Source organism: Chionomys nivalis, chromosome 15 (assembly GCF_950005125.1).
Source record: "Chionomys nivalis chromosome 15, mChiNiv1.1, whole genome shotgun sequence".
Classification (NCBI taxonomy): domain Eukaryota; kingdom Metazoa; phylum Chordata; class Mammalia; order Rodentia; family Cricetidae; genus Chionomys; species Chionomys nivalis.
The window spans coordinates 44,993,041-45,008,912 of NC_080100.1; the positions used below are offsets into that span (position 1 = coordinate 44,993,041).

Genomic DNA, 15,872 nt, shown 5'->3' on the forward strand with positions numbered 1-15,872 from the left:
TCAGATTTTCATTATTTATGGAGTTCCACACTGTAAGGTCTTCTGTTTCAGTGTCAGTCAAGTCTTACATACTAAAGGAACTTGCCTCTCAATAAAATAGCTTACATCCCAGCACTTAGGAGACAGATCTCTGTGAGTTCCAGACCAGCCTAGTCTAGATAGTTCAGGCCATCTAGGACTGCACAGTGAGACCCTGTCTCTAAACTAAAGCACTCCACTTTAAAAAAAATTACTGGGCAGTGGTGGCACTTTTTTTTTTTTTTTTTTTTTTTTTTGGTATCCTGGAACTAGCTCTTGTAGACCAGGCTGGCCTCGAACTCACAAAGATCCACCTATCTCTGCCTCCCAAGTGCTGCACATACCTTTAATCCCAGCAATTGGGAGGTAGAAGCAGATTATCTCTTTGAGTTCGAGACCAACTCATCTACATAGTGAATTCCAGGACAGCCAGGGCTGTGTACGTTGAGAGACCCTCTCTCATAAAACAAAACAAAGATACAGTAGTGATATCATGATCTGAAGATAGCATTACAACTCCTTTTCTTCCTTCCCTCTTCCATGATGGTTCTTGAGTCTTGGGAGGGGTGAGAGAGATGTTTTCTTGGGCTGGAGAGATGGCTCAGCTGTAAGAGCACTGGCTGCTTTTTTAACTGCTGAGCCATCTTTCCAGCCCAACAGCTGTTTTTTAAGTCCGTTACCTTTGTGATACTTTCATTGGAATAGAAAAAAATTTATTGTTGGCCATCACACTAATCTTTTGAAATGATATCTTATTTTAAATTTAAACCATTTCAAATAATTGAAAGATAGTCTTCAGTACTACAAGTTGTATCATTTAAATGAATTTTATGTGTGCAATATTTGTATAATATTAGTGTATGTAATTTGAAAATAAAGTAATAAATGTATTCCTTTTCAGATTCAAAAGTCTACGTAGTTCCATACCAATCTCAGACAGCAGTCTTCAGTGACTTTCTATTGAGAGCCACCAAGTATAGCAAACTCCAGATGCTCGGAGATGATCTGACAACTGATAAGAAGATAATTCTGGTTGAAGTAAGGACAGCTTTTACAGTGCTGCTGGAGCTCTCGTGTAGACAGTTGTGAGATACATTAGTATCTGTGATAGCAGAGGCCTGAAGGTTGTTTCAGTACTCAACAGAATAGTGTAGGTTACAGTAGAGGAGCTGTATGATAGCATAGCTTTCAACTGCAATGCCATCGGTATAGAAAAGCAAAGGAAATCTATGGAAAGTTAATTTCCTCGGTGACAATAAATGTCCTTTAATTTCTCTGAAAACTGTGATCAAAATACTTTGAATAAGTAATGTTTTTTCTTGACAAATAAAAGTTTAAAAATAAATATGCAATGGAATATCACTGAGCTAATACTTGTCCCTTATGTTCAACAGGATTTACCTAACCAGTTTTATCGGGATTCTCCTGCTTTACATGAAATTCTAAGGTGAGTGTCATTGGAAACCAGTGTTCCAAACTCCACATTAGAGGCGGGGTTGTAATTCAGTGGTAGAACATTTGTCTGGCATGAACAGCTAAATTGCTTGAATTTCAGCATCATCTTGTTATTTTAGGAAATATGTGCAGATTGGCCGGTGTCCTCTTGTATTCATAATCTCTGACAGCGTCAGTGGAGATAACAATCAGCGGTTACTCTTTCCCAAAAAGATTCAAGAGGAGTGTTCTATTTCAAACATTAGGTAAGAAATTGTTCTTATGCTTTGTTTTGTTTTTGTCTTGTTTTTTCGAGACAGGGTTTCCGTATGTAGTTGTGACTATCTTGGAACTCACTCTGTAGACCAGGCTGTCCTAGAACTCAGAGATCCACCTGCCTCTGCCTCCTGAATGCTGGGATTAAAGACGTGTGCCACCATTGCCCAGTTTAAACTATTTTTAAATTAATAATTTAAGCACCATATTTTTTCTTTTTACAGTTTCAACCCAGTGGCACCAACAATTATGATGAAATTTCTTAATAGAATCATGACTATCGAAGCTAGTAAGGTAAGTCTAATTTAAAACTTATATTGTAGCTATGGAAAACACAGCTTAGATGGAGGACACTACTGCTATAGAAATACATGTCTTAGCATTCTCTGTTTCTGTGTGCATGCATGTGAGAAGTTGGAAACAGTTGGAGACCAGCTTCCTGGTATATATAGTCTTTGCCTAGCTTGTGAAAGGCTCTGGTTTCATCCCCAAACCTGCCAAAATGCCAAAAGTTGTATACAGGACCATGACATCAAAATAATTGTTCCTTATTGGGGAAAATACTTGTTTTGTCAGAGGATATTAATGACATTATTTAAAATGTTGCTATACTTTTATTTATTTTGTGTTCATGTGAATTCGTTTATGGAGAGGGAAAGTGTTCCACGGGGCACATGTGGAGATCAGAGGGCAACTTGCAGTAGTCGACTCTTCTATCATGTGGGTTCTGGGGGGTGGAATTTAGGTCATCAGGTTTGGCAGCAAGTCCCTTACCCACTGACCCTTACCAGCCCTTCAATAAATAACATTTTAATAATGAAATAGATTTAAAGCTACTAACTTAAAAATCACCTCAGTGGTATTAGGTAGGAAATTAAACCTATTGAAAACAAATACTATAAGTCTGCCTAGGTTAAAAATATTAACTCTGCCAAGCAGTAGTGGCATATTGCCTTTTATCTCAGCACTAGGAAGGTAGAGGCAAGAGGATTTCATGAGTTTGAGGCCAGCCTGGACTATAAAGTGAATTCCAGGACAGCCAGTAATGATAGTGAAACCCTGTCTCAAAAAGACAAAACAAAAACCTCAAAACAAAAAATATTAACTCTGCACATTTGCCTAGACTTAGAGATATTGAATATATTCATAGAAGCACACAGAAAGTATGGAAAGATACTACATTTCTGTGACAGGGTTTGGTTTGTGAAGACAAACAATTTTCATAAAGAATTTTTGAGGGCTGGAAAGATGTCTCAATGCTTAAGAGCACTGGCTGCTTTTTCGGAGGACCTGGGTTCAGTTCCCATCACCTACATGGAAGTTCACAGCTGTTTGTCACTCCAGTCTGGGGAGCAGATGTGGTCTTCTGACTGCTGAGGACACTAGGCACATACCATACATGCGTACATACAGAAAAAAACCTCACATAAAATGTAAAAAATAAAATAACATTTGAAAAAAATAATTTTTGAAACACCTTTGGTTAATAAAGAGAATGTGTAAATTTAAGGACTGTAGTATAGTTCTATTTTCTATGATAATTAGTTTTATAAGATCTGGTGTCCAATAGACTATGAATAGTCAACATTGCTTTTAGAGAAAGGATCTCCCTAGGTAATCCATATGGGTCAGGATTTAGGATTCTTTTAGAGAAAGGATCTCCCTAGGTAATCCATATGGGTCAGGATTTAGGATTCTTTTAGAGAAAGGATCTCCCTAGGTAATCCATATGGGTCAGGATTTAGGATTCTTTTAGAGAAAGGATCTCCCTAGGTAATCCATATGGGTCAGGATTTAGGATTCTTTTAGAGAAAGGATCTCCCTAGGTAATCCATATGGGTCAGGATTTAGGATTCTTTTGCCTCGGTTTCCACGTGCTGGGACTATAGCCATGTCCTACCATACCTGGGCTGTGCAAGGTTTTAGACATTCAAATTTGAAAAAAATCTAATTTGTATATAAGTTCTCAAAATGGGCTTTAGTTTGCATGTATGTATTTATGTTTTGGCAAAACAGTTTAAATTGAATCTCTTCATTTTAGAATGGAGGAAGAGTTGTTGTTCCTGATAAATCGTCCCTGGAGTTGCTCTGTCAAGGGTGTTCTGGTGATATCCGAAGTGCAATAAATAGCCTGCAGTTTTCTTCTTCAAAGGGTAACTAACTAGAAGACACATTGATAGAACAATGATAGGTTACTTTCTCTTAACAGTCAGATTAAACCTCTGTGTAGGACTTCCCTATGGTGGACAGGTATTCCACTGAACTTTCTATTCTCAGCCCAGACTAGACATGTAGTGGTCCCTCCTTATCTGTACTTTAGTTGCCTGCCGGCAGAACTCTCTGAAAATTTTAATAAAATATTCTAGAAGTAGATTAAGTCATAACTTTTACATTTTACATTCTACTGACTACTGACAAGATCTTCCAGTGTGCACGCCTTTAATCCCAGCACACGGAGGCAGAGGCAGGCAGATCTCAGAGTTTGAGGCCAGCCTGGTCTACAGAGTGAGTTCTAGGACAGACAGGGCTATGCAGAGAGACTCTGTGACAAAACAGAAAAGAATTCTGTTGTCCATCCTGGGAAGCCAGTCATCTCTGGCGTGTGTGTGTGTGTGTGTGTGGTGTAGACCAGAACAACTTTCCAAGTTGGTTCTCACTTTGTAACGCTTAGCTAGGCAAATCCTACAGCATAGGTATTTTTAGATTTAATAGTTTTTTCCTAATTATGTGTATCTGTCTCTGTGTGGATGGATATATTTACTTGAGTATAGGACCTGTGGAGTGCAGATCTCCCACATGCTTACTGTGGCATGTGCATGTGTTCATCACACACACAGGCACACACACAAATATTTGTTTAAAAACTGCTTCAAGACAAAACATGATTCATTTACATACGGGCTTGGTACTGTAGTTTCCTTATTTGTTTGTTTGTTTGTTTTTGGTGTGGTGTTTTGCCTATGTGAGGATGCCGTGGAATCAGACTTACAGACAGTTGTGACTGCCACATGGGTGCTGGGTCTTCTGGGAGAGCAGCCAGTTTTCTTAACCACTGAGCCATCTCTCCAGCCCATCTTAATTATTTGTAATGTGGCTCAGGAAAGTCTTGGCTGGGCAATATGAATGATTACATCTTTTTGCTTTCATCTTCTTGCTTTTTACTTAGGGGTTGTGTTAAGGTTAAATGAAATAATATTTGATTATCATAGTGCTTGATACATATGAGGACCTCTATACATGATTCATAGGTTTTCTTTTTTGTGTTTTTGTTTTGTTTTAAAGATTTATTATGTATAGAGTGTTCTGCCTGCACACCAGAAGAGGGCACCAGATCTCATTACAGATAGTTGTGAGCCAACATGTAGTTGCTGGGAATTGAACTCATGACCTCTGGAAGAGCAGCCAGTGTTCTTAACTCCTGAGCTGTCTCTATAGCCCTGTTCATAGGTTTTAAAGTATTGTACTTCATTACATTTACTTTTGAACTTTTTCATAATAATTTCTATATTTAATAACTTTATTCCCTCCACTAGACAAAAAGGATTGTCTAGTGACATAGTAAAGCATAGATCCACTAATAATGATGAGTTATGTTTTTATTCTAGTAATTATAAAAGACTGCATAGTACTTACTGCAAGCATTTAACAAGCTGTTCACATGGCATTAAAGAATTGACCTCGCCGGGCGGTGGTGGCGCACGCCTTTAATCCCAGCACTTGGGAGGCAGAGGCAGGCGGATCTCTGTGAGTTCGAGACCAGCCTGGTCTACAAGAGCTAGTTCCAGGACAGGCTCCAAAACCACAGAGAAACCCTGTCTCGAAAAACCAAAAAAAAAAAAAAAAAAAAAAAAAAAAAAAAAAGAATTGACCTCAAGGGCTGGAGAGATGGCTCAGTGGTTAAGAGCATTGCCTGCTCTTCCAAAGGTCCTGAGTTCAATTCCCGGCAACCACATAGTGGCTCACAACCATCTGTAATGAGGTCTGGTGCCCTCTTCTGGCCTGCATACATACACACAGACAGAATATTGTATACATAATAAATAAATAAATATTTTTTTTTAAAAAAAAAAAGAATTGACCTCAAAATAGAAACTATCTGTTGATCTCTCAAAATCCATCTAAAATCCTGGTTTTCTTATTCACAATTGTAGCAACTTGTTATTCAATTTATTCACAACTGTTCTTTGTGTGCTTAATAACCATAGAAAAATGGAACCCTAACACAACTAAAACTAGTCTGTATGCAGCCTATTCCTGTGGGAGTATAAATCCTTAGATTGAGTATAGGAATTAGATGCTAGAAATCTCATGTGGGACAGTTTGAGATCCTGGGTCATTAACACATTGCTGTTCTGAACTCAGAAAGTTTAAGAGAAGAGGAAAATAATGTTTACCACGATTTATGGGAGCAATTAAAAAATTTATTTTCTTTTTTTTTGGTTTTTTTTTTTTTTTTTTTTTTTTTTTTTTTTTTGGTTTTTCGAGACAGGGTTTCTCTGTGGTTTTGGAGCCTGTCCTGGAACTAGCTCTGTAGACCAGGCTGGTCTCGAACTCACAGAGATCCGCCTGCCTCTGCCTCCCCGAGTGCTGGGATTAAAGGCGTGTGCCACCACCGCCCGGCAAAAATTTATTTTCTTTAAAGATTTATTTATTATGTATGCAGTGTTGTATGCCTGCAGGCCAGAAGAAGGCACCAGATCTCATTATAGATGGTTGTGAGCCACCATGTGGTTGCTGGGAATTGAACTCAGGACCTCTGGAAGAGCAGCCAGCCCTAAAATTCATTTTTTTATTACATAGATTTATTTGGGCATGTGTATGTATGTTGGCACATCATGTCATGGTGTGTGAATGGACATTAGTGGATGATTTGAAGGGTCAGTTCGCCCTCCGTGTGGGTCCTGGAATCAAGCTGAAGCTCTCAGGCTTACTTAGCATGCCTATAATAGCTATCTGCTGCCGCCATAGAATTTCTATGAGGGTAAAATTAGTTACTGTGTAGCATCCATCAAAAACAGCACCTTACATAAAACACTGTGAAAAATGAGGTGATATGGTTATAGTACTGTGTTATTAAGTTTCTGGAAATTTGTAATGTCATGAGATACTATTTTTATGGGGTTGGGATTATAAAATATTTTATTTTTTAATATTATTTTTAAACCAGGTGGTGGTGGTGCACGCCTTTAATCCCAGCACTAAGGAGGCAGAGGCAGGTGGATCTTTGTTCAAGGCCTGGTCTACATAGTGAGGTCCAGGACAGGCTCTAAAGCTATAAGAAACCCTCTCGAAAAGCAAAGACAAAAAAAAAAATTAAGAATTCATGTGTATGGGTGTTGTGCCTGCATGTGTGTCTGTGTGCTACATGTGCTTGGCACCCATAGACACCAAAAGAGGGCATCGTATTTCCTGGATCTTGAGTTATAGATGACTATGAGCTGCCATGTGGGTGCCAGGAATCAAACCTTAACTGCTGAGCAATGTCTCCAGCTCCTAAGAATTTAAATGGCATTTATTCCATTTTAATAGTTAGCAACAAATAGGATTTTTCACTAAGGTCATATTAAGTTACTGCTTGTTAGAAAAAGTTTTGGTTAGAATATTGAGTATAGGTATCTGAAATAGTCTTAGTTTTTATATTTTGATTTTTTAAAATGTCATTTGGATGTGTATTATTTAGGAGAGAACAGTTTATGGTCAAAGAAAAAAAGAATGTCAGTGAAATCGGATGCTGCTGTATCGAAATCAAAGCAAAGAAAGAAATGTAATAGTGCTTTGGAAAATCAAGAGATCCAAGCTATTGGTGGAAAAGATGTTTGTCTCTTTCTCTTCAGAGCTTTGGGGAAAATTCTGTACTCTAAAAGTAAGAAACATTTCTGCATTTTTTTCATTATATGTACTGCTCTCACTTCAGAAATAAGATACTATGTGTTTTGAAATGCCTTGTATTTTGTTTTGTTACTGGAAGGACCTAGGGACCCTGCCAGATATTGCAGAGCCAGTGCTAAAATGTAACAGGAAAATGTTTTCACCTGTATGGAGCATTTTCTACAACTATAGGTCATAGTCATGTCTGTGAGTTCCCTGAGGACGCCAGTCCACCTAGAGCAGTTCTCAGTCTGTGAGAAGGGTCCCTTTCATAGGGGTCGCCTAAGACCATTGCAAAACACAGATGTTTACATGATGATTCATAACTAGTGAAACTACAGTTATGAAGTAACAATGAAATTTATAGTTGGGGGTCACTACAACATGAGGAACTATATTGAAGGGTTGCAGTATTAAGAAGGCTGAGGGCCAGTGCTCTAGACCTTTAGTGGTAAAAGTTGGTAGCCCAAAGCAATTGTAATACTCAGCTCCAAATACTGGGTCCTGACCAGGGGCTAAGTAGCTTCAGGTTTCTTTGGCTTCTCTTCACTAACTTGCTGTCCTCATAACCGCAGGTGTCCATTGCTCTCATCTGTCTTCTGTATTATTTGTTCCATTTAGCCTTTCCTCCCCTACCCTCTCAAACTTTCCCTCCTTTCAGGAAAATCCAGACTTCGTTCTCTATATACTAAATACCAATAGGATTCTGAAGGGAGAGACTGATTCCAAAGTGGAAATGCCGTGTAAGGGAAGTCTGGTGAAAATACTCATCTGCCTCTTGGCCTCCTTTCCTTCCAGCCTCAGTGCCCATTCTCACCTAATTCCTTTCTTCCACCATTTCTTCCTTCCCAGTGTTCACTTCTAACCTCTGCATTGGGGCCTAGCTTTCCTGTTCCTGAGGTGGAATAGCCTCTTCCTCCACAGCAAATACTACACTTTAGCCTTCCATCCTGACAGAAGGCAAAGGGAGAAGACAACCCGGAACTGAAAGATGAAATGGGAAGTACTTTGAGACATGTCAGTTTTTAAGTTCAGGAAAACCATACCAGCTGGACTGATGGCACACACCTTTAATCCCAACACTTGGGAGGTGGAGGCAGGTGGATCTCTGTGAGTTTGAGGCCAGCCTGGTTTACAGAGCTAGTTCCAGGACAGCCAGAGCTACACAAAAAAAACCCTGTCTGGAAAAACAAAACAAAAAACAAGATCCATAATTTAAACATCACAATTCTGAATTTTGCCCTTATTAGTGATGGTAGTTAAACTTGTTTGTTTTGATGTTTTGGTTTTTAACAACTTTCTTGTTTTGAAATTAATATACCTAAAGTATTGAAAATCAGGTCATGAAAGCGCAGTGATTGGAAAGACTTTAGCTTTAGTAACCCCAGAGATTTTCTTACAGGAGCACCTTTAACAGAATCGGACTCACCCCGCTTGCCTGCCCACCTCTCAGAGCATGAGCGGGACACCTTACTTGTTCAGCCCGAGGTAAGGACTTTTGTAACACTTGGGACTTGGCTTAATATGTGTTATCTATTGTCTAAGCGTCTGTTCATTGCATTTGCACCAAAATTTATATATTTATGCCTCTTTTTATAGGAAATAGTGGAAATGTCACATATGCCAGGAGACTTTTTTAATTTATACCTTCACCAAAACTACATAGATTTCTTCGTGGAAGTGGATGATCTTGTGAGAGCCAGTGAGTTTCTGAGCTTTGCAGACGTCCTCGGTGGTGACTGGAATGTAAGATCATTTGACTTAAATAGTTTTGTATTTCTTCAGGAAAAAGTTGAATTTTATCTCTATTTCATATATGTTGTGACTCTCCTCCTGTGCTAGATCTAATTATTTAAGCCAGTGTTTATAATAAAATCTCAGGTTATTTGATTTTTATGATGATAGAAAGCACTGTTTTTTCTGATATTCTTTTCTAATTTTATTTATATTACTTATTTATGTCTATGAGCTTGATGTCCATGGAGGTCAGAAAACATTAAATCTCCTGGAACTGGAGTAATAAATGGTTGTGAACCTCAACAAGAGCAACACATGCTCTTAACCACTGAGCCATCTCTCCAGCCTCTGTTTTCTAATTTTAAAGTTAACATATACTCAGACCATTTTTAAAAGACTTATTTTTAATATGTATAGATGTGTCCTCATGCGTATATGTGCACTCTGAGGCTGGGGTTACAAACAGCTCTGAACTGCGTGGGTCTGGGTGCTGGGAGCCAGACTCAGGTCCTCTGGAGTAGCAGCAAGTGCCCTCCTTAAGGAGTCAGTCACTGACAAAACAGATTTTTGTTTTTAAAATAACTCTAAAATGTGTATCAGCTGGAAGTGTGGCTCCGTGGTAAATCATATGCTTAGGCGCACAAAGCCCGGATTTGACCCTCCATACTAGAAAGTCACCTGTCATTTCTTTCTCATTAACGGGGGGGGGGGGGGGCAGCAGAGGACAGCTCTGTGGAGTCAGTGCTCTCTTTCCACTTTTTTGTAGGTTCTTATTAAACCCACAGTATCATCACACTTAATAAAGTTGCTGTTAATTTAGTTACTATTAATTTAGCTTGAGCATAATGGTACACACTTGTAATTCTGGTACTCAGGAAAGTAAGGCAGGAGGTATCAAAGTTAAGACTAGCCTGGCTTACTTAGGAGACCTTGTCTTAAAAACCAACAAGACAAAAATAGTTTAGTAATATGCTATCATTTTCTTTTTTTTTTTCTTCATCCCCCCCGAAACAGGGTGTCACTCTGTAGCTCTGGCTGTTTTGGAACTCGCTCTGTAGACCAGGCTGGCCTCGAACTCAGAGATATGACTGCCTATGCCTCCCAAATGCTAGGATTAAAGGTGTGCACCATCACCTCTGGCTGTTATTATTATTTTCTAGTTGCCCCCAAAATGTTTCTCCTGACCTACCAAAGCCTTTCCCAACTCCACCAAAGTCTACTCAGTACATTTGTTTCCCTGTTAAGGCTTTGAGGATATTGGGAAACATATGCAAAGCAACTAAGCATAGGGGGTCTTAATCTGTGTCAGTACTACCAACAGTAGTATTTCATGCATTGTTTCACATCTTGTCTCTCCTGCTAGACGCGCTCTTTACTCAGGGAATATAGTACATCTGTAGCTACGAGAGGTGTGATGCATTCCAATAAATCCCGGGGATTTGCTCATTGCCAAGGAGGAGGTTCAAGCTTTCGACCCTTACATAAACCTCAGTGGTTCCTAATACATAAAAAGGTAAAAAAAAAAGTACATTTTTAAGCTATAATCTCAACACTGCTGGCTGAGGTGAGAGGATTGTGAATTCAAGTCCACCTGGGCTAACTACATAGACTCTATATACTGTGAACTTCATTATGTATGCATTGTATCTCCAAGCGGAAGTCTGGTTTGTTTGGTTCAGTTTTTAGTTAGTCTTGTGTATCACTAGTTGTCCCTGAACAACTCCTGATCCTTCTATCCTGTGCTGCCTTGCCAAGCTTATTTTCTTAACAACTAAAGTGTGTGTGTGTGTGTGTGTGTGTGCACGCGCTCACATGCACACACCAACCACTTGATGGCTCACAACCATCTGTAATAAGATATGGTGCCGTCTTCTGACCTGCAGACATACATGCAGACGGAACATTGTATACATAATAAATATATCTTTATAAAAAAGTCTAAAATTGAATAAACTACCAAATTAAACCTTAGGATACAAATTTCAGTAAAGAGCAGGGCAGTGGTGGCACACATCTTTAATCCCAGCACTCGGGAGGCAGAGGCAGGCGGATCTCTGTGAGTTTGAGGTCAGCGTGGTCTACAGAATGATTTGCGGTGTGTTGCACTGCCCCTCGATTACACTAGTTATGGTGATTACAGTAATGCACAGTCACACATTACTTGGTACAGAGACGCAGCCTGAGAACCTTACTGAGTTTTACCATTGTGTAACCATTATCGGTGTTCTCATCAGACAGGCCAAATTGTATATACAGGTCAAACATTGAGCAAGGACCATCCCTTCCATGAAAACATCTGGTAAATGCACATGTGTGAGGCTGCTGCGGGGTAATGTGATACTGTGAGGTAATGCTAGGACAATTATAAACTGCTACTTACATAACTTTTTAAAATTGTGTGTCTGTGTGCTGGGGAGAAGACCATAGAGATCAAAAGACAACAACTTGAGAGATTCAAGGGATTCAGGTCTCAGGCTTGGCAACACCTTTATATCTCTCCAGCCTCAGATAAATGCTTTAAAGTATGTTTATACACTCAGAGGGAGGAATCCTATTTGGAGACCAACCTAGTTGCATGAAAAAAAAGTATCTTTATGGTACATAAACTTAGTCTTTGTGGCATAATAAACTTTATCTGTGAATTCATAACCACTTTTTTTTGATTTGGTTTTAAATTTTTTATTAAACTTTATTATTGATAAACTTACTGATAAATAAAAATATCACACATCAAATTAACCAGACCCAAAGTATTAATGAACTTATATACAGTTAGAATTGGCATTTGTTTGAAACAGGATTTCACTGTGTAGCTCTGACTGGCCTGGAACTTGTTATGAAGATGAGGGTAGCCTCAAATTCACAGAAATCTGCATGCCTCTGCCTCTTGAGTGCTGGAATTAATCACCATGCCACACGTATAACCATCTTAAAATTTTATTTTCCTTTCATTGTCTTTCTCCCATACAGTATCGAGAAAATTGCCTGGCAGCAAAAGCCCTCTTTTTTGACTTCTGCCTACCAGCTTTGTGTCTTCAGACTCAGCTCTTGCCGTATCTTGCTCTGCTGACCATTCCAATGCGAAATACAGGTAACGTGTTTCTTTCCTGTAGATAACTTGTTACCTGTTAGTTGTAGCATCCACGCCGACGATGCTTAGTCTATAGGGACTGACATCTGGTTTTCATTCCTTCTATATTTTTGTCTGAATTGTACTGTGAGGAATAGCTTTGATTCTTTTTCATTGGTTTTCATTTTTGGTATCTATTGATAAAGACTCTGAGATCTTCAGTTGCAGCTCCTCACTATCATTTTGATCTCAGATTGTTCACAATTGACTAGTTGATGCTGCTTTAAGCTGTGGTTTTATTTCTTTTTATTACTATTTTTTAATTATGTGTATGTGTCTGTGTGTGGGTATGTGCACATGGATGTAAATGCAGTCAGAGGGCAGAAAGGATGTTGGAGCTACAGGTGGTTGTGAGTTGCCTGATGTTGGGAACCCAATTTGGGTCCTCTACTGTAAACCTGCTTAACAGCTGAGCCATCTCTCTGGAAACCCAGTGTCATTTCTAAGCTTTGTCTATAAAACAAAGCTAGACAAATTTGTGTGTATAACCTAAGTCCATAATAGAACATGTAGTTTCTACCTAGCCCGACAGTGTTTATTCTAACCCTTTCCCTTTCCGTATCTGTATTTCTGTTTGTTGTGATTGTTACTGTTTTGTAGGGCTGGAGGCCAGACTTGATTTTCTTTGATTACAAATACTTGGAATCAAATTGAGGGCCTTCCTTGTGCAAGCTAAATGAATTTGTATCACTGAAATATATTCCAGATATACCTCCCCCTTTGAATAATGAAATTGCCTACCATTTTTCTAGATGTATTTTCTTGTGTGATCATTATACGCATAGGTACTTTTTATGTATGTCAGTGTGTGAATGTGCACATAGAAGTCAGAAGACAACCTCAGGTATTGTTCCTCAGCTACTATCCACCGTTTTTTTCTTTCTTTCTTTTTTTTTTTTTTTTAAATCCGAGACAGGGTTTCATTGTGTAACCCTGACTATCTTGGAACTCACTCTGTAGATCAGCCTGGCCTTGTACTCACGGAGATCTGTCTGCATCTGTCTCCCAAGTGCCTGTACCACCACAATCTGCCCAAAAAATTATTTTTAATTGACAAATTTAAACTGTATATATTTATGGTATATGTGACATTTTTATGTGTGTATGTATACCTTATAGAATAGCTAAACCAATTTTTTTCTTTTTTTCTTTTTTTTTTTTTTTTTTTGGTTTTTCAAAAGAGGGCCACCACTCTGTGTCCCAGACTGTCCTGGAACTAGCTCTGTAGACCAGGCTGGCCTCAAATTCACCTGTCTCTGCCTCCTGAGTGCTGGCATTAAAGACATGTGCCACCAGTTGGCAAAAGTAATTTTTGAATGATGGTGTTTAAAACTTTATTAAAATGTGTTTTTCAGCTCAGATTTCTTTTATCCAAGATATTGGAAGACTTCCTTTGAAACGAAACTTTGGAAGGTAAGCTGATCATCTTAATTCCTAAAGAATTCTTTCTGAGCCGGGTGGTGGTGGCGCACGCCTTTAATCCCAGCACTTGGGAGGCAGAGGCAGGTGGATCTTTGTGAGTTTGAGACCAGCCTGGTCTACAAGAGCTAGTTCCAGGACAGGCTCCAAAACCACAGAGAAACCCTGTCTCGAAAAACCAAAAAAAAAAAAAAAAAAAAAAAAAATAGTAAAGAATTCTTTCTGAAATGTCCACTGAATGTATTTGCATACAGTCAGTAAATACAGAACAGCTTACAGAACAGCTGGAGGCTTGGTGGCAGACACGTTTAATTCCAGACCGGAGGAAATGTCGGCAGGTGGATTTCTGCTAGCCACAGCTTTGAAGATAGATCCTGACTCTGATTAATTAATTAATTATTTTAAAAAAGAACTATGGCTAGAGAGATGAGGGTTCCCTGGTTGAGAGTACAGACTGTTCCTCTAGGACCTGAGTTTGTTTCCCAGCACCCACGCTGGGCAACTTATAACTGCCTGTAACTGTGGCTACGGTATCTGACTTCCTATAAACATAAAAGTGAATAAAGTATCTTTTTCCAATTTCTAGCAGATAACTATAGGAAATAAAAATATATAAAAAGAAGGTATTGCAGCTTTGTTGTCTTGAGGTGGGGAGGGTCTCACTATGTAGCTGAGGCTCAGCTCAGGACTTCTCACTCTCTTGTTGCCTCCCAAGTGCTAGAATTACATGCTGCACACCATCCCTGACTGAAGTTTTAGTGTTTTTTTGTTTTTTTTTTTGTTTTTTTTTTAAAACAGGGTTTCTTTATGTGGCTTTGGCTGGCCTGGAACTCAGTCCAGTGTCTGCCTTTGCCCCCTGAGTTCTCGGATGAAAGGTGTGAGCACCATGCCCAGCTTTAGTTTCTATTTTTAAAATTATAAATTAATTATAAATTAAATAATATAAAATGTAGTCCTATTCATGTTTCCTGAAATTTCTGTTCATTTTTAATGTATATATAAACATTAGTGCATAGGAACTCTGCTGGAGACATTAACCCTCTTGTAGGCAGTAGGGTTTATTCACAGTTTCTCATTCACCTTGCATTTTGTGTAAGTGGAAAGACCTCTTAGGTTGCAATTGAAAGGACTCTCCTGTTTGGTAACTACTGACGTCTGCCCTGTGAATTCCACAGGTTGAAAATGGAAGCCCTGACTGAGCGAGAGCTCATAGAGCCCGACAGCGAGGATGAGTTCCCGCGTGTTGGAGGGAGGCTTGCACAGGATGCTCAGGGTGAAGCCTCTCAGACTGCTGACCCAGAGCCCTGGTCTCTCCCCCTGAGTCAGAACAGCGGGAGTGACCTGCCTGCTAGCCAGCCGCAGCCCTTCTCCTCCAGAGTGGACATGGAGGAAGAGGAGGAGGAGGACATCATAATAGAGGACTATGACAGTGATGGGACATAGAAGACACCTGTCAATCAAAGTCATTCAGGACTACAGAAATTGGTACTTGAACAGCATTAACACACTTCTGGCGCATGGCAAGCAGTTTGCTGATTGCTCAGTTGTCACAGAGTTCCTTCCAAGCCGCTGACTTGAGTCATCCTGAAGTAAAGCAGGGCTCAAGTACGAAGTCTTTAGTATTTATTTAGTCTTGTGAAAGCTTTAGGGAGCAGCGGTCACAGTGTGAAGTATGGTTCTCAATGTCCTGCTTAAATATCAGAAAATGTGAAGGAGTAATCCAGAATATAGACTTTATGGGGTGTTGTAAATTGATTTGCAAAACAATTTATGAGTATAAATAAACTTTGTGCCTTATTTACAGTTTGCATGTAGCTTCTCAGATACCGTTTGGTATGTTGTACAGTGAAATATTTTAGATACTTCTGGAAAATATTTACATAATTTATATAAAAATTAAAATGTTGGCTTTCATCGTGTTTTTCTTATCTTTTAACATTGCCTACCGCGCATTGTCTCCTTCGGTCCAGGCGAAAGTAGAACAAATGTT

General features: G+C 39.2%; 1 protein-coding gene across 7 annotated transcripts in view; it reads left to right on the forward strand.

Moving 5' to 3' along the window:
- The window catches only part of Rad17 (RAD17 checkpoint clamp loader component), a 27,442-nt gene extending 11,659 nt beyond the window's left edge, over positions 1-15,783 (forward strand). For 6 of the 7 annotated variants that reach the window (XM_057789453.1, XM_057789452.1, XM_057789455.1 and 3 more), the window contains 12 exons: positions 920-1,056; positions 1,413-1,465; positions 1,593-1,718; positions 1,953-2,022; positions 3,770-3,881; positions 7,409-7,591; positions 8,999-9,084; positions 9,196-9,342; positions 10,697-10,846; positions 12,304-12,424; positions 13,819-13,876; positions 15,058-15,783. In XM_057789453.1, the coding sequence (XP_057645436.1) occupies positions 920-1,056; positions 1,413-1,465; positions 1,593-1,718; positions 1,953-2,022; positions 3,770-3,881; positions 7,409-7,591; positions 8,999-9,084; positions 9,196-9,342; positions 10,697-10,846; positions 12,304-12,424; positions 13,819-13,876; positions 15,058-15,325 (1,511 nt within the window). In that variant the 3' untranslated portion in view covers positions 15,326-15,783. The remainder of the gene's footprint in view (positions 1-919; positions 1,057-1,412; positions 1,466-1,592; positions 1,719-1,952; positions 2,023-3,769; positions 3,882-7,408; positions 7,592-8,998; positions 9,085-9,195; positions 9,343-10,696; positions 10,847-12,303; positions 12,425-13,818; positions 13,877-15,057) is intronic. The other variant, XM_057789457.1, reaches the window with a different exon arrangement.
- Positions 15,784-15,872: the final 89 nt, after the last annotated feature.